The sequence below is a fragment of the Hemicordylus capensis genome, chromosome 13, assembly GCF_027244095.1.
Source record: "Hemicordylus capensis ecotype Gifberg chromosome 13, rHemCap1.1.pri, whole genome shotgun sequence".
Lineage (NCBI taxonomy): Eukaryota > Metazoa > Chordata > Lepidosauria > Squamata > Cordylidae > Hemicordylus > Hemicordylus capensis.
In genome coordinates, this window is record NC_069669.1 from 17,904,333 (window position 1) to 17,922,997 (window position 18,665).

At 48.5% G+C, this 18,665-nt stretch overlaps 1 protein-coding gene across 8 annotated transcripts in view; it reads right to left on the reverse strand.

Annotated features, from left to right (window-relative positions):
* The window catches only part of TNRC18 (trinucleotide repeat containing 18), a 104,979-nt gene continuing 86,314 nt past the window's right edge, over positions 1-18,665 (reverse strand). For all 8 annotated transcript variants that reach the window (XM_053275760.1, XM_053275758.1, XM_053275759.1 and 5 more), the window contains 12 exons: positions 16,135-16,586; positions 14,717-14,878; positions 14,018-14,159; positions 12,320-12,437; positions 10,856-10,931; positions 10,120-10,228; positions 9,293-9,409; positions 7,908-8,072; positions 4,852-6,155; positions 3,545-3,781; positions 3,110-3,184; positions 1-2,691 (listed from right to left, as the gene is read on the reverse strand). In XM_053275760.1, the coding sequence (XP_053131735.1) occupies positions 2,485-2,691; positions 3,110-3,184; positions 3,545-3,781; positions 4,852-6,155; positions 7,908-8,072; positions 9,293-9,409; positions 10,120-10,228; positions 10,856-10,931; positions 12,320-12,437; positions 14,018-14,159; positions 14,717-14,878; positions 16,135-16,586 (3,164 nt within the window). In that variant the 3' untranslated portion in view covers positions 1-2,484. The remainder of the gene's footprint in view (positions 2,692-3,109; positions 3,185-3,544; positions 3,782-4,851; positions 6,156-7,907; positions 8,073-9,292; positions 9,410-10,119; positions 10,229-10,855; positions 10,932-12,319; positions 12,438-14,017; positions 14,160-14,716; positions 14,879-16,134; positions 16,587-18,665) is intronic.

An 18,665-nucleotide genomic window follows, 5' to 3' on the forward strand; every position in this document is an offset into this window, starting at 1 on the left:
CAAGGCAGGATTTTTTTTCAATTGATTTTTTTTTTTTAACGAAAAAGGATCACACATAATTCGCCAACAAACAGAATGCAAAAAAAGGGGGTGGGGTGGGTGGGAGGGAATTGAAAACATAAAACAACGGGGGGCGGGGACAAAAACCTGGCTCCTTTCCTCTCGATTGTCTGCAAAAAATCATTGTGTTCCATAGAAGGCAGCGGGCAGTTAAGTGCTTTCTATTTAACATTCGCATACATTCTCTCTCTCTCTGTGTCTCTTTAAATGTTTTGCTTCAGGTGAGTTGCTTCTACAAATACAGTACACGGTTTGGATGTAAGGGCGAGTGGGTTTTCTGTTCCCCTGTCCTTTTTTCTTCTTTTTGTTTTTACAGTCACAATCCAACAGGAAATTAAAAATAAAGAGTCTAAATGTCAGACTGTGTTTGCTTTTTTATAATTTCATAATTTTTTCACAGTTTTTTAAAAAAAGTTTATATATTTATATATATTTATATATTTATATTTTATATTTATAATTAAAAAGTTGACTCCATTTTGCTTTTCCCCCCTCCTTTGCTTTTCTTTGTTTTGTGTGTGTGTGTTTTCCTTTAAAGAGGTTTATAATACAGGGGGAAAGGGGAGCTTGACAAGTCTTTTGGTACATTAAAACTGTACAAAGCTTTTGTCTTTTTTTTTTTTTTAAAGAAATGTTATCCACCAAAGTCTTCGGAAGCCGTGGGTCCAGAGTCGGAGAAGGTGGGCAGTATGTATCAGCACCACTGTGGTTTTTCAAAAGGAGGTTGTGAAGGGGTCTAAAAAGGGGTTACTGCTCTCCTTTCCCACTGGCAAACCACTTTAGTACTCAGTTAGTACCGTGGCAGATGTTTAAAACAAAAAAAAATCTGTCCGTGTGAAGGTATCTCCCCCCTGTAGTGCTGTAATGGTACACTCCGTTCTGGCCAGAAATCATCACGGTGTCTTGGCTTTGTAGTGTATAAGAGTTTTGTTGTTTTTAAGTGCAAGGATTGTGTTGTGTAGTTCTCGTCTGTTCCTCCCCTTTGCCCTGCCTAAGGATGTGCCTGAATTCACACACACACACCCCACCTCCTCTCTTTTGTCAGCCTTGTCCACCTCTGGGCCCCTGCCCTGCCTTGAAATAGCAAGTGGCAATGCGCAAGGGCTACAGACAGACCCATGGTGGGGTGGGAGGAAATGTCCAGGAAGGATTGATGGATTGATGACAAGCTTTTGGGGAGGTGGGGAACCCTGGCATTACCCACACGGAATACATGTCAGCTGGTGGGATCAGGGAGCCTGCATGCCACTTGAGCACACACAGAACGAGTGTGGACAACCTCCACTGAGAAGCAGATTGTTGCAAGTGCCATTTCCGAGTGTTGCTGGGAAAGGGTTAGAAGCCCAGTTCTAGAGTTTTGTTCCATATGAACACCCAGGAGCCTGGTCTGCTGAGTCCAGACGATGCCCAAAAAAGTGTTTCTTAAGTTCCCCAAACGGGAGCAGCATACAACCGATGGCATGCTCTGAAGACACAGCTTTTCCTCTCAAACTGTTTTGTGTATGTCTCTAAGAAATGGTAGAGGAAAGAGGGAACTGTATTTCTGAGCAGGACTTACCAACTTACATTCAACCTGCATGAGGAAAGTGTTTTTGTTAAAAGACTACATCCTTGCTCTGTTTAGAATAAAGGAACTGTCCCTCACAATCCCAAACATGACAGGGAGGCAACTGCTGATCTAGTTGGTTTGGCAAAAAAGAGGAGTCCATGTTTGCAGAACGTAGTGCCTGCTCTCTGTCCATCTGCTCAGCTCTCAGGAAGCCAGGAGGGATGCCGGTCAACAACTCTGTCCTTGTGACACCCTTCTCAGCTGTGGCTTTCAGAGCGGTCTCCAGAGTTCCCCGCTGGAGATTGGAGAGCAAGCCTACGAGGCAGAGAGGTCATTAAAAGTTCCCACCAGCATTCACTCAGGTTCCTTCCAAGCCTCGTACTTTCCTGCAAATTAGTGTGAAGTTAATGAGGGAGGGTGGATGGGAACCCTGAAGGCTACAGGCTGTCCTCTCGAAATGTCCTATGAAGGTCTGAAACGAAGGGAGAGAAGAGGCCTCTTGTTCAATGCTGTTCTTGTGATGTAGTTGCACGGTGCCCCGAAAGGAACACCAGTTCTCAAGGAGCAGCAAACAACCTTGGTGCCCATGTCCATAATTTTCAAATGCCTCCCATTCCTTCCTTCTGCAAGAGACAAGCAACCAACTGAATCCATCACCTCAAGCTATTGTTGGGAAATCCCTTGGCGGGGGAGACCCCTTTAAAAAAAAACCTGTCCCTGTCACAATGTGTGCGAGCATTAGAACAATCATGCTGTCGTTACAAACAGGCACATACTTTTCATCTCATCTCCTTCTTCCATGGGGCGGAGGTGTGTCTTAATCTGAACACTGTGGGAGTGTGGGACGCCGCCCAGAATTCCGTTCCCGGAGGTGGTTAGCAGATGACAGGGACACCGTCAGTACTGAATATCATGCCGGTGGTGGGCTCGTATGTCCCTGCTAGGTAGTAAAGGTCTTCACTGTCCTGGTACTTCTTGGTCTTCAGCATCTGCTCGTATTGCTCCAAGTCGACCACCAGACATTTGTGCGAGATTGTCTGGACATCGTTTTCGTCCACATGAGAAGACTGGTACAGCGCTCGCTGGATCAGAAAGAAGAGAGACGTTAGTCTGGTTCTTTGGATAGCCAGAACCGAAGTAAAAGGAGGAAGAATTTATCTCCTGTTGCTTACAATAATCTGCAGTGAAAAAAGGTTGCCAATACTCAGACACCTCCCCACCTTTTAGGAGATAAAGTTTTAAACTGCTGTATTTCAGGCATTTATCAACAGATTGGCACCAAATGCAGAGGGGTGGGGTCTCGTCACCTGGTTGATGTGTGCAAGATTTCAGGAGGATTATATATAGATAATATTGATTTTATGAGCAATCAAATGCTTATGGCTTATAATGGTGGAATGCTGAAACAGCTATCATGCCAGTTTCTGCTAATGTCTGTTAGCAGATGGTGACCTAATGTCACCATCTTTGTGCACCCACCACCTCTCTGCTCCTACGCACCTCCATGAAGTCTTTCCTCTGGCTGGAAGCCTGTAGAGCGGTTGATAGGCTTCTGCCCGATTTCTGATCCCAGCGCTGCAATCAGGAACAACAAGCAAAAAAAGATGAAGAAGCAAAAAAAGAAAAAAGAAAACAAGGGAAAGAAATAAAATTAGAGACATTACAGCAACGATCAATGTATCTATTCAACATAATTCACTGTAAATAGCCATGCCCTTTGACCTGGAAGGCCTTCCTCCTAATCCTAGATGTATGGGGGACATGAAAGCAAGACACTCTGCACATAATCAGAGGCACACTTTAAATTTTGATTTCAGAAGCTTCCAGGATTCTCAAACAAAGATGGAGCCCCTGCTGCTGCAGAGTGCCATGTGTGCAGTAGAGTCCCTGCGGAGCTTCAGTTCACGACAAAAAGATCCGGCCAAACCAGCTTACCTTGCCCTCATTGAGCTTTTTCCCAGGGTTGGTTTCTTCTGGGTGGTAAAACCATTTGACTCTGACAACCATGTTGTTCCCCCAGGACTCCCACATGCTCTGGATGCGACCAATGTAGGGAAGGTTGGGTCGGCCAGCTGACAAAAAGACAGCACAGTCTCCAATGCGGATGATCTCCTTCCCACGGACGATAGCCTTGTAGAAGAGCTTCCGGGCTTTCCCCTTCATGCCACGCCTCTGCAGAGTTAAAGAGCAGAGTCACATGAGTTTCAAGGGCTGGCTACGCATGGATCTTTTTTGCTCTGCTTTATAAGACGCTACGATAATGGCTCCGGGCCTCTATGATAATAGCTCCGGGCCTCTCTCACATTATGGTTTTTGAATGTGCACGCTCAAGGGTTTGTTTTAAGTCTACACCTGAAAAATGTAAAATGCAAGTGAGAGAAACAAGTGTTTGAAAACATGAGTGATCCAAGTAGCCATTTGTACTTGTATCAAAAGGCTCGTTCACACAACTGCCCTTATGGTAGGAGAAGAGCCCGGACAGGGTAGGACTGCCGTGCACACTCCCAATGGGCAGTTGCGTGCACCAAAACATCAAGGGAGGAGGCAGGGAGCTTGATTGTGTGTAAGGTGGGAGCCAGGTCGGACAGGCACACCCTACTCAGATTCTCTCCCCAGGGTTTTACAGAGGGTGGACAAAAAGCTATCTGACCCAGCTCCCCACCTCCTACCTTGATGTAGGAGGTGGGGTAGGACATCCTGATCAGTGGTGCATGGCTCTGAGACTGGATTAGATTCTAAAGAAAAATACTTCAATGGCAAGCTTTCACGACTGCAGGGAACATGTTGAAAAACGTGAAGGAAGTTTCCACAATCAAAATTCATTTCCAGATAGTGCCCCCCACCCCCAAGCTCTCTCAATCATGGGCAGAGTTACGCAAGACTGAAATTCTCCACCTACATAAACCAGATTCTGCAATCTGCATAATGAAGTGAATCTTCATGTGGAAGGATCTGTTGGATGAGGTACTGGCTGATGCCAGCAACGTGTGCCAATGGCACCATTCCAGCGGGCAACCATGCCTTCGGCCTCCACCGCGTCCTCCCAACTTCTGCAGGAACAGCCAAAAGTCTCCTTCCTCTTGCCCTGTGGTGTCAGCTCCGCCCCACCTTGCTGCCAATCTGCTCCTCAACACCCCCCACACCTAACGTCGGCGACCCTGTTCAGAGAAGGCAAGGGGGCCTTGCTTAGGGGGCCTGGGAGGAACACAGCCAAGAAAGAGCCCGACGGACTCAGGGCTTACCTGGGTGGGTTTCCCAAACCACTTCCAAAGCTGCCGGGCAGGCAGGAAGGCAGCGATCTTGGGTCTGTTTTCTACAGAAGGCAGCCTCTGCCGCTTGGCCAGCTCCTTGGTGGTGGGCAGGTGGATCCCCTCGCGCTTCTTGGGCCGGTTCTTGCCCCCGCTCTGCTGCTGCTTCTGTGCTGCTTGCTGCTGCTGCTGCTTTGGACCTTGAGGATGGGAAGCAGCACGCGACTTCCCGGCCTGCTTGGCTGGCTTGGCAGGCAGGCTCTGCTGGATGGAAGAGGTGCTCGGCTGGGATCCGGCTGCCTCGTCATCCGAGCTGCAGGAGGAGTCTTCGTCGGTGGTGGTGGTGGAGGAGGAGGAGGAAGAGCTGGAGCTGGAGGAAGAGGAGGTGGAGGAAGAGGAGGAGGAGGATGATGATGAAGAAGAGCTGCTGCTGCTAGAGGAAGAGGAGGAGGAGGAGTTGGACGAAGACACGGGAGTGGAAGCCCTCGAACTGGCCGAGCTGCTGTCTTGAGCTCCTCCGCCGTTCTTCTCTGTCTCCTCCTCGCCTTCCGACTCTGAACTGCTGCCGCTGCTGTTGCTTTCAGACTCATCTCCTGCCGGTGCCGGTTGGGCTTTATCGTCTGGATCTTTAGAGGTGGCTGGATTCTCTCCTGAGCCACTGAACTTGCCCCCAAAATTAGGAGCGGTGGGCTTTCCGTTGGCTGCCTTGCTTTTGGAACTTTTCTGTTTGCTGTCCGAGCTCGGGATGGAAGTGTAGCTCAGCCCTAAGACATTCTTGGTCTCCCTCCTGCCAGCCAGGTTTGCATCTCCCAGCATCCGCATGGCTTCCTTCGTCTTCTTGGTCTTTGGAGACATGACTCCCTCATGGTCCAGCTTGATCAGGATCTCGCTGTCTGGGATCTTCCTCTGAGCCTTGGCCGTCGACCCAAACTCTTGCAGCTCCTCAGTGGACTTCCCTTTCTTAGGCTTGATTTTCCCAGAGGGGGCATCCGAAGGGCTGAAGGCTCCTAGAATGCCCGGCATCTCAGTGTACGGTTCACCCCCACGGACGTTACTGAACACTGGAGACCGGAAGGCAGTTGGGGCTGGACTGTGCAGCTTGGCGGAGATCTTCATCTTGCTGCCTTTACTGTGATGTTTGTCTTCCACTGGAGCTGGGGAGGTCCTGGCTGGGATCTGCTGTGCTTTCCTTGAGCCTTTCACAGTCTGCTTGCTAAGGCCAACCGACTTCTCTGGCACAAGGGAAGGATTTGCTGGTGTTTCCCCCTGGTTTTTCTCTTCTGTTACAACCGTTTCCTCTGTAAAGCAGCATAAAGTCAACACTGAAAATAGCATCCACAGTATATGAGAATGGTCTCCCCCCTGAGCCCACAGCATCAAATAATAACAGCAACAATGGATAGTAGGTGTGGAGAAGGACAACCAGAATGAACAGGGAACTGCAGCATCTTCCCTATCTATCTATCTATCTATCTATCTATCTATCTATCTATCTATCTATCTATCTATCATCCCCCTCCATTCTGCTTGGGTCAGCTCACAAAAATAATAGATCCCAATAAAATGACATAAACATAAGAGGAAGCAATCAGCAGAGCATTCTAAAGTTGGGTTAAAAACTGGACTAAAACTGGAACCCAATTAAAACGAAATTGAAAACCCAAGTCAGAGGGGCAAGACAGAGGGATTTGTATGGACTGCTTTGTATGTCTGATTTGTGTTCAGACAGATACACTGGTCCCAGGCTGTACAGGAGGACCTCGTTATCCACAGTTCCAATATTCGCAGATTTGCATATCTGCAGTTCAAAGATATTGCCCTGACTTTGCCATTTGCGGTCGCATGTCTTGCATATCCACAGTTTTCATCACGAGCCTCCAATGCCCACATATGGCCGTGTTCTTCCTGCATGTGCTCTGTGAGGTGAGAGAGGAGTCTGGAGGATTGTTTTGGTGGCGTTTTGTGTGTGTGTGTTTGTTGCTTTGCGGGAGGGGAAATCTTTAGCTTTTGGTAGCAGAGTGGAGGCTTGGTCTCCTCTGGGAGCCTTTTGGAGCCATTCCCCTTAGCTTTTGCTCACTCCAATGCTGTTTTCATTTTTGTTTTGCCACCTTAGGAAACTGGGTGGAGTGCTGCAAACTCCAGCAGTGGACTGAGGGAACTCCTCTGTGTGTGCTCACTTGCCTTGTCTCTGATGCTGGGATGCCTCTAAAGTGCTGAACTTTGCAGGGTGAGGGAACTAGCCCGCGGGTGCTTTTTGTGGGGTGAGGGAACTAGCCCGCGGGTGCTTACGTGAACTGTCTCTCAAGCCGTGATGCCTCCCTGACAACCGATGAGGCCTGGAGTTTGTGCTGCTAGGTGCTGGGTGACACCAACAGGGGGAGGGTTCTTTGAGCTTACGTTACTGCTTGATATTGTACTTCATGCATTCCTGGAGGGGCGGGTGTTTGTGTGGGCAGCTAGAGAGAGAGAGAGCATAATATCCAAGGTGGCCAATGGTGGGAGAGCATAATATCCAAGGTGGCCAATGCACACTATCCTTTCTTTCAGCTTTTCTCCCTGGTGTTTTGGGGATTTTCCAGGCCATTTTCTGAGACTCCAGAACCTAACCCCCAAATTCCCATTGACATAATGCTTCGTTATTCGTGGTTGTAGAAACGGAACCTAACCGCCGCGAATAATGAGATCCGCCTGTACAGGGCTTTGAATTTCAGTTGCTGGGCGGGGGGGGGGATGAGAGCAGGGAAGGGAAACTGTGTTGACACCAGCATTCCCTGTCACAGGGATTCTCAGATGTTGCTGAATACAACTCCCATCATCCCCTGCTGCAATGGCTTTATGGGAGTTGTCATCCACAAGATCTGGGAATCCCTGTGACAGGGAACACAGCTTGACACCCTGCTTGTGAGCTTCTGGGGGACGTCTGCTTGGCTACTGTGGAAAGCAGGACCAGGAAAACTCTTATTCTGTATCAATGCTGGCTCAAAGGTTTGCAGGGCTTGGCCAAACTCAGTAAGCAGCTAATGGAAAATAAAGAAGTGAGCATGTCATACCAGCTTTCTGCTTGATGCTTGGTTTTCTCCCACGACCTTTCCCTTTTGCTGCTGGCTCCTCTGATCCCATCCCACTTCCTTCTTTTCCTTCTCCAGTATCCTTACTGGACTTGCGGCTACGGCGCTTTGTACTGGGCACCAAGAGGGCAGGAGAGGGCTCCGCACCTGCAACGGTCAACAGATATTTTTGGCATATGGCTCCTCTCTCTCTCTCTCTCTCTCTCTCTCTCTCACACACACACACACACACACACACAGCTCCCCCAAACAGTGGAGCACCCACAGGAATCTCTGCAACAGGTCATGCATAGGAGATATGGCTCCCTGGTTATGGTTTGTTTGCTTGTTCGATTTCTAGACCACCCTTTCTAAGTCAGCTCAGGGTGGGTTACATTAAAAATAAAACAAAAGACATAACAAAAATAATTAAAATTAAAAAAAAATTAAAACCAGAATTAAAATTAAAACCTGACATCATTAAAAAGCCAGGCTAAAAAGATGGGTCTTTGAGGCTCTCCTGAAGGCTTCCAAGGAAGACAGTCCACTTATATCCACGGGGCGCCTATTCCACAACCCAGGGTGACAACTGAGAAGGCCAGAGCCCAGGTCGCTGCCAGATGAACTGGTGGCACCCGAAGGCAGACCCCTCCTGATGAGCCTAATGAGCGGTGGAGATCTTGTAGAGAAAGGTGCTCTCTCAGGTAACCCGGACCGCCGGCATACCAGACCTAAGCCATTGTTGTTCGTGCCCCACAAATACAGGTGCTGCCTAAGAGAAATGAATGAGAGTCGGAGTGCAAAATCTTGCTAAGGATTTGGCGTCACCCAGTTATCCCTCTGCATAGGATGAGGCCGTAGCTCTGTGGCAGAGCATCTGCTTGCCTGCAGAAGGCCCGAGGTACAATCCCTGGCAACTTCTCCAGGTAGAGAAAGATTCCTGGGAAAGGAGAAAGGGAAAGACTCCTGCCTGGAACCTTGGAGAGCTGCTGCTGCTGTTCAGAGCAGACATGACTAAGTTCGATGGACCAAGGTCAGACTCTGTATAAGGCAGCTTCCTATGTTCCTATCCAGGACCTATTTGGGGAGGGAGGGCGATCAGGAAAGAATGGGAGCTGAACCCGTTTCCTGCTGGGGGCTCAGCAAAGGGGCCAAAGTAGCCCCCACAGGTAGACATGGATCCCATGCTCAGTAGCAGCTCCAGACCTGAGGCAGGATGCCAAATGCACTCTCCACCCGCCTCTTCCCCCTTTTTTACAAAAGCAGGAGGTGGGGAGGCATCTGGCTGGTGCCTCGGTCATCTGCTGCCTGAAGCGGCCGCCTCACCTCACCTCATGGAAGGGCCGCCCCTGCCCTTTCTACGGGGTTGCTCAGGAGGCCAGACTCACACTGGATCTTGTAGTCAGGCGGAAGAAGTCGGATGTGAGACAAAGGGATCCGCCCAGTGTCGCCGTCATCAAACTCCACAGTGATCAAATCCCCGTCTTCCTCCTGATCATGGGCCCCTGCAGAGGGAAGAGAGAAGAATTAGAACAATGGCAGAGGGAAGCGGAGGGCAGCCTTCTGCTCCTCTGCACACCTGTCAATGTCTTGGTTATTGCAAAATCAAGAAGCAAGTAAGCCAGCTGGAAGTTGTACCGCCATGTACTTTAATAGTAACAATAAGAATCACATTGCTTGATGCTAAACACACAGCTAAGATGCCTAAGATCCCCAAGACACCCCATTTCCCATCATGCTTCTCTGTTACGGACAACTGGCCACCAGGAAAGCATAGGGAGGATTCCACAGATTATCATGGGAGATAATCTGGCTTTGGATCTTGACCACTCACTGTTGGAACAACGGGGTGGGGTGGGGAGCCCTACAACCTGCCAAGATTTGGGCAAGAACTATGTTGATGAAGAGCAAGGCAACAAGAAAGGAGTAGTGGGGAGAAGGGCCAAGAAAAAACAGAGGGACAGGCTGCCAGCAGGGGGACAGAGAGGGGGACAGGCTGACCCCTGCCCTCCAGCTCAGAGATGGCCTGTGAAGAGAAGCAGATCGCCTTGCATTCCAGAAGACCTGCTGTCAGACCCAGCTGGCCAAAACACAACACCAAACAACTTCAGGGATTCGGGTGGAGTAGAAGGGACCTTCATCGGTGTTCCCTGCCCCTTTCTACTACTCCGGCTTGGAAACACCTGCATTTTGGGTAATGGGGGCATGCCCTCACCTCGGACAACTGTCCCTGGGTAGAGGCAGCGGTACTGTTGACTCCAGTAGGCGGCAATCCTGGTGCCTTCAGGTAGGAACCGTATCGAAGGGGGCTTCACATCGATGATCTGTGTGGGAGAACAGAGAGGGAGACGCATCTGTGGCTGCTTTGTCTGGCAAGATACCTGCTCTGCAGCAGTCAGTCTATCTACCTAAGGGGTTTCCCTCTCCCGCTATGAAAAAAAAAGGCCTCCTATGGGAAATAGTCACGTCCCACCCCAACTCCATGGTCAAGTGGAGTAGCCACAGGGTGCGGAATGTGCCACTGAGATATAAACCCACTTTCTGTGGCCAGAACAAATTCTGCAATGGGAATAAGGAGCCATGTTCATCTTTGGGGGAAACCAGAGCTCAGTGGTAGAGCACATGATGTGTACATGAAAGGTTCCAGGTCTAATATCTGGCATATGCAGTGCAAAGGATGCAAGGAGCAGAACTGGGGAAGGCTTCTGGTTGAGACTGGAGAAAACCCCACTGGTCAGAGTAGGCAATGCTGGGCTAGATTAGGGTCATCTGGGAAGGCTTTGCAGAACGTTAGGCGTTCCGTCAACACTGGTACAAAGGAAGCAGCCTGGGCGCAAGTCAGACCCTTGGTCCAGCTAACTCAGTCTTGTCTACACTGACTGGCAGCCTCTACGTCTTCCGACATTCATTTCTCACAGTAGAAGATGAGTATCTCCTTCTCAGCTACTTACGGCCTCCTGTAGCAGCTGTTCCAAACAGTAAATATGGGGGCGATTTCCTCGCTCGCCTTCCACAACAACCCGGTATCTGAAATGCACAGACCCAAAACAACAACGGTGAAACAGGTGGCAGCAGAGACAGTGGTGGCAAAGAGATGTTGGATGCCTTCAGCTGTGTTAACTGGCCTATTCTCTCAAGGCAGAAAAAACTCCAAACCAATACAACGCCCACTTTACAGCCACAAAAAGGGGACATTTACACAGAGCCGGTTATCATGGCCCTTAGAAGGGACTATCTTTCTGAAACGCAGAAAGGTGGTATAAAAATGTAGTAAGTAAGTAAGTAAGTAAATAAATAAATAAATAAATAATCTTTTGGACCAAAGCTATTGGAATTATACAGCTTCAAGCTGTGGTACTCTGAATGTAAGAAAAAGCATGACAATTCAAAATTTGCACCAACCATAACTGAAACTTTGTGACCTGCATAAATTATGCACATGAACCAGAAGTGCCAATTTCTTCTTTTTGCATTTGAATTTTGAACTTTTTAAAAAAATTACATTTTACATATCACCAAAATTACTGCAGATGTAAAAACAGAAACGTAAAAAATAAAATCCAGGCATCAATTCCTTCTCAGGTTAGATGGACAATTGCTGCTATGTCCTGGCAGCTGCATGTTAAATGTCGTATATCTGCCATTTCATCATTTACAGCATTACTTTTTCTTCGCTTTCATTCTAAGCCACTTTAAGGGCCACCATTGATTTTAAAAACCACAAAGGGGTTTCATAAATCAATGAAGAAAGTTATTTAAATCAACCCTATTTGCATGCATGGTTATTTGCATATTTTAATTTGCTTCTTATGGGGAAAGGCAAGAAGCTCTGGGATTATGACTGAACGCCTCTAAGCTTTGGGCACTGAAGCCTCCTCCACATTCCTCACTCCCTTCTGAGATTTCCACAGACATAGCGCATACACTTTCAAGACCATCCTCGTGATCTTAAGGGCTAGAAACATGGTTTTATTTTGTTTTTTAAAAGAGAAAAGAGTTCAAATCCACAGGACGTTGAAACTGGGGCCAAATATCCAGTTATCCCCTGCTAACTGGGGAAAGAGGCACCTTTTACTGTGGTGATTCTCTTTATTTAGCAGGGGGCAAGCAACTGGCCCTCTCCACCCCAGCACAGTACCTCCAGTGACTGTTGCTGGTGTCTATCTGATGTTTCTTTTAGATTGTGAGCCCTTTGGGGACAGGGAGCCATCTTATTTATTTGTTATTTCCCTGAGCCATTTTTGGAAGGGCGGTATAGAAATTGAATTAATACTACTACTACTACTACTAATAATAATAATAATAATAATATCAAATGCTACGCTTGTGCAAAATCATAGAAGAAAGAGCAGCCCTGGTTCCAGTCACCCCACTAACTCTACCTGCCACAGATGAGGACATGGTGTTTGGCTTACATGTCAGGAGAGTGGACTGTCTTCACATGCCCAGCATAGAGCAGCTTGTCATCCATGGGGATGAGAACCCGCAGGCCATCCTTCAGCTCATCCTTGTCTATGATACAGGAACGGGGGGCTGTTGGGCAGTGAAAGAGCAGAGAGAGCTTGGAAGCGCTTTCACGGCCACATGTTGATTTAAATCATTCATTTCCATACACATCGCAAAGAAAGCGGGGTTGCCAGCTCCCGACCCAGAAACAGGGCCATGTGCTTTGACAGTTTCAGGGTAGTGAGACATTCAGAATTCAGAAGCAATGGCTCTTTTGTCTGGTGCTTTGATATACATAAAGAGCATTCACACGACAATGTTAGCTGTGGGGCTGGGAGGCAGGAGATGACCTGCCTTCTGCCCAGACAAGCGGCGGCAGTCTCAGGCTCTGCCACGCCACATAAGAGCCAGATATCAAAGTCGGGCTCTGCAGGTCTGGAGCAGATGGAAGCGGAGGGCTCCCGGTGCTCCAGGCAGTTCAGGTTGTGAGAACAGGCTCATAGAGTATCCGGGGTCAACCCAAACGTCTCCCTGCTTCTCAAGAGCCTTTTTGGTACTGTAAAAAAAACAACAACAAAAAACCCAACCCCAAACCCTTCCCTTTTCATTGACCGTTTGGCATCCATGCAAAGAGTGCCTTTACATTGCCTCGGCTTTCACTTGTCAGTGGTCATCATGTAGACAAACCTAACTGGGTGGAATGCTATTCCACTAACTGTGTGATCCCTGGTTGGCTGGGATTATCCATGTGATTAGTCCAGAAAGGAGGAAGGATATCTGGGGCTGGAGGGGAGAGAGAGGAAGTGGTGCTGTAGTAGCAGCAGCCGGAGGAACCGATGGGGCCCAGCAGAATTTTTAAAATGAACATTCACACCATTTAAGTGGCTTGGGGGAGTAATTTCCACCCCATCAAAACCACTTGCGTTGACCTGAAAATAAAAGCTGCTGAATTATTTGTTGCAGCTCTAATGAATAATTTAAAAGATAAAAATACACCAAGTGTTATAAAATTAGACCTTTAAAAAAAAAGCTAAAAAAGCAGCAGGCTTTTTAGACAGATTGGATCATGCCGGGGAAAGATGCAAAGCAGCACGTTCAGCAGGGCCGAATAAGCCTGCAAGCCGCCAGCTGGCAACCCTCATGTTGAGCGAAACAAAGGGAAAGGCGCACGGACGTGGTGGACCCCAGCCATGCCAACACTGTGACTCCTGGACTCGGGCCCCAGATCCCCACAACCAAACTAAATCACAGCAGAAACCAGGCTTTAAACGAGAAGCTTAAAACAAAGGTCAGAGTAAAGAGCGCTGGGGGAGCGCCTATGAATTATGCAACCTGAAATCCCTTCAGCTGGGTATTGCCATGGAAACAAACGTTTGCAAAAATATCTGCATATGCATTTAGACTGCTCCTCCTAGTCCGTAACTGCCACAGAGTCAGAGCTGACCAGCTTGAGTGCTGGGAGGCCTTTTCATTCACGGAGTGATCCCTGCCTGGGTAAGATCACCCAAGTGGCTTCTGGGAGGCAAAGCCCAGGCCAGAGAAGAGCCATCGCCAACGCTCTTGACTGGTCTATTAGGGGACAGGGGTGCTGAGACCGGCCGTGGCAGAGCTGGCTTCAGATCACGGTCAACCATGAAGGGCATGGATAATCCCAGTTCACTGCTGACCTGGAGTCAGCGGCCTTTCCAGGAGCATGCTCAGTGGCACATTCTCGTCCTCCGAGAAGCTGCTGTCCTGATTGGGCTCGAAGTCCTCCTCGGCAGCCATGCTTTCCATAAGCTTGCTGACAGCCCCTCCTTTCCCTCGGTTCTGGGTGGGTATAAAACAAGGGGCCATTAGCAGAATATTCCTGTCACTCCCCGCCCCCAGCAAAACCCCTGGTTCACAGCCTTGTGGTTCACATCCCCTGAAATACCCCTCCTTCTCTCTCCACACCTCATGCCACACACCTTGGCCATTAGCCAAGTCCCCCAATGATCCAACTAGGCCTTGGTTATCCAAACCACTCTACTGTCATTCTGATGGATGTGCTAAACTACCCTCTTGCAGGCTGCAGAACCCAGTTTTTCTGGATGCGGAATTTGGAGGGACTGGGCACAGCATTTCAATTTTTCAAATATGGAGTACAAAAGCCCCAAGCAATGCAATGTGTTTAGATGGTGAGGAGGACCCACAGCTCAGGGGTACAGCACATGCAGACGGGCCCAGGCCCAGTTCCCGGCATCTCCACGTAGCGTTCGGAAAGACCCAAGAGAACAGCTGCCGGCCAGTGTACTGAGCTAGACAGACTCAGTAGAAGGCAGTTCATATGTTCCGAGACTCAAGTTGTGTGTGGATCGCTTCTGAACCAAGGTACCAAGTCTCACCTCTTTCTTCACCTCTTTGGTCTTGCCCTTGCCTTTGCTCTTCTTGCTGGAGCCCAGAGAGTTTGACAAGCTGGCACGGATGTCAGGCGGGGAGCCAGTGATGGCCGGAGGAGAGAGGGAAGAGGAGGAAGAGCAGAACGGGCCTTCTTTATTCTTCTTCTTCTGCACAAACAAAATGGGAAAGGGGCAGAAAAATCCACAGTCAGTGAAGTTTAAGGCTGGTTCATAAATATTGCTGGACAGTCAGGAGGGAAGGCAGGGAGGTGGGGATGTGCACGTTCTCAGGTTCATGCACTGATTCAGTGCCGAACCAGTTGAGACAAGGCCTGAACCAGTTTGGTGCTGCGGGGAAGGTAGCAGAGAGCAGGATCTTTTAAAAGGAGGAGAGCAGGTCCTTACCTGCTCTCCATCACATCACTGCATGCAGCTTCTTACTGTGACAGCACTCCCCCAGGAACTCACTGTGCTGGCACACTCATGATGTCCGTGCATGCATGGGCACCATGTGTGTGCCGGTACCATGCATGGGTTCTTGGGGGCAGCGCTATCGCAGCAGGAAGCTGGATGCGGTGGCAGACAGCCAGTTCGGACCTGCTCTGCTCTTTTTAAAAGATCCTGCTCATTGCTCTCCTCCCCACGGTGCCAAATCGGTTTGGACTGGTTCGAACTGGTTCAGCACCAAACCAGTGCAGGAACCTTCTTGGTTCGTGCACCTCCCTACAGGGAGGTCAGCAAGTGGAACCCAAAGGGGGAAAAGTTCATGCTTTTTAAAAGGAGGTGCTAGGACTCAGAGCTGCCTGGAAATCCGGTCTCTGCCCTACTGGTACATCTCAGGTGTACAGTGGCTATCTATGGATGCCTATGGACTGCCAGGAATTTTGTGAAGTATGAAGCAGTCCTCATACCATAAGCCAGAGGTTCTCAAACTTGGGTCTCCAGACAACAACTTCCATTTCCACCTTCACCAAGTTCGGGAACCCCTGCTGTAAGTTAAAGGCCATGCTATGAATGGACGGGGATGGTTTAGAGGTGGCAAGATTTAAGTGGACACCAGAGAGTGTGTTGAATAAAATGTAGCCTTCAGGCACGTTCACACGTGTATATTAATCCCTTGAGGACTTGTATGTATGAAGGCACCATCACAGATCAAACACCACAGATAGAACACCTCAGGTACAATGCGTTCAGCAGAGAATCATCCAGTGATGAAGAAATCAAGTGAGAGCCAAGCAGATGTGAACAGACTCTTAAAAACCCATATACAGCTCCTGTGGCCCTACTTCCCAGGAGATCCCATAATTTCACAGGCTGGGATCACACACACTTAAAAATTAACCACACGCCGTGTCCTTCCCACTTCAGTTGCCACAAACGCCTTGCCTCTCCAACACTCCTCTGCCCTGGAACCCAGCCCATACCTTGCCGAGTTCTTTCTTCTCCTTCCCTTTGCTGCTGTCTTTCTTGGGACTCAGAGGCGTCACCTTCACGCAGCGCCCAGCCTTGGAAACAGGGTTTGAGCTAGCTGGCGTGGTGGAGGGCAAGACGGCCGATGACGTGGTGGCATCGTGGAGGAAGATCCTCTCGCTCCGCCGTCGGGTCCAGAGGTCGTCGTCACTGGCCTCCAGACCAAACTCAAAGCTCAGGTCTTTGGGTGACTTGAACTTCTTCAGCTTCCGGCTTTTCTCGGACGCCATCTTAGCCTTGTCTAAGCTCCCCGCTGAGGTGGCTTCCATGGCGCAGGAACTGACTGACTGCGCAGGTGCGGCACTGCTGGGCTCTAGCAGCCCCTTCTTCCCACGCAGCAGCCCAGAAGGAGACTTTTTCCTGATTTTCACCTCACTCTCAGAGTCTGTGTATTCGAACTCCGTCCCTAAGTGTGAAACAGGAGCAAGTCAAGTCAAGCAAAGCAAGATCCTAATCAAATCTGATGGAACATTTTTCTAGACTAGTACTGGACTGTAAACCCAACTCTGTGCCTTAAAGGCTACCATATTTGTTTTTAATTACTTCAGTCATTTCATTTCTAAAGCACTTTGAAGTCAACCCAAATCAATCCGCCTTGCTCTGGCTGTTGGACTTCACACGAAGGGTTACGAACATATACGCTAACTAGTGCACATCAAATGCTATAACCAGCATTTATATTTTAAACAATAGGTTATAGGGCAGAAAATATGGAACACTAAAAACAGAGCAAGCTGTAGAAAAGCATTTAACCTACAAAATCACCAGTATGCCAGTTACTATAAAATTGTGTGTTAGGGTGCATGGGGAGAAAGCAAATAAAGATAGCTGTATTAATGTGCGTATTGCTACCTTCTAGAAGTTATCTGATCTTATTCTCCAAATCCCTAAAAGCAACCTAATTTAAGATGTGCAATAAAATTTTCAAGGCTCCATTATAAATGCAATTTGGAAAAACCCCTTACGTGTCTCACTTCATTTCCACAATTATTGTGTGAGGGAGGTTGTGGTGATTCCCGTTTTGCAAATCAAGGACTAAGGACAGATTCACCCTTATTTCTCTTCCCCTACTAAGTTCCCACAAGCTGAATCCTCCCCCTGTGAATCTCTGAGCCTGCCAGGTGAGATCCACAAAATACGGGTTCAACATGCATAACTTATGCAGTGATCTAGACAAATTCTGAATCATTCACTGGATCACTTGCACCTGAAAAAAGGAGGAATGGGCCCCAATTCATTCTCTCTTGTCTTTGCAGACATTTCTGCAAGCTCCCACTTTTCAGAACCAGAGTCTGAAGGATATCAGACATACTCCATTCTGTACATCTCCACCAAGCTAAGGCTAGCACTGTTTCATGAACATCTCCTTACTATTTCTTTGTGGTCTTATTTTTACTTTCTTTCTTTTAAAATTTATTTATTTATTTATTTATTTATTTATTTATTTTTACTTTTTTATTTTTACTTATTTTTACTTATACTGTCTTGGGAGACAGTCACCAAGAAAGGTGATAAATCAGTTTCAAAGCTAGAATTAAATCAATCCTGGCCTGAAACAGGCATCTAAAGACATTTTAGAAGTGTGATGTTGACAGAAATCGTGACTCAAAAGCCCTAGTTCACAGAATGAACTCCAGCTTCCAGACTCCACATCCCTTGCCTCCTGCGACCCTACTGAAAGTGAACATTATCCACTGGAGAGAGAGTGGGTGTGTGTATGCATTTGATCATGAGAGAAAGCATCCTACCTGTTGGATTGCAGCGTCCTCGTGCATGATCCAGTGGTCAGAAACCACCACCAGTTCCCCCCACTTGCCTACCAAGCCATGGCTGAGTAAAGCTCACTCCAAGCATATGGGAACGTCCGGCACTCCAGCTGCCCTGCTTGCCTCCCTGGCCCTCCTGCAGGCTCCGAATGCCCCAGATGGCCCAAGCTCCCCTTCTGCAGCCGTCATTGAGCCCAGGGTCCCAATGTCCTCATCCACAGAGAGGCCAAGGGAAGTCCCTCCTTAATGGGTTAAGCAACAATGTCCCCGTTCAGAAAGTGACTCTGTGGAAATCCCCCTTCCTCCCAACGCTTCTCATCCAACTTCGATGAGCCAAGAAATCCGCCAGTTTTGAAGGCAGATGCCTGAGACTTCGCTGCCATCTGCAGGTACTTGCCTCAGAAAACCCCCTCAGTGGAGAGATAGCAAGTGCCTTCTCTGGTGCTCAAATGGGCATGGTTGTTACGTTTCCACCCAGCCCCTGTCAACACAATCTTTAACAGAGCAGCACAACTCCGGCCTTCCAACTGTTTTTGGACTACAGCTCCCATAATCCCTAGCCACAGTGGACAATAGTCAAGGACGATGGAAGCTGTAATCCAGCATCTGCTGGAGCGCCAGTCGTGCAGCCCTGATCTACAGCCCTCAGGAACATAAGAAGCTGCAGGAGTCAGACCAATAGTTCCTCTAGCTCAGTACTGTATACACTGACTGGTAGA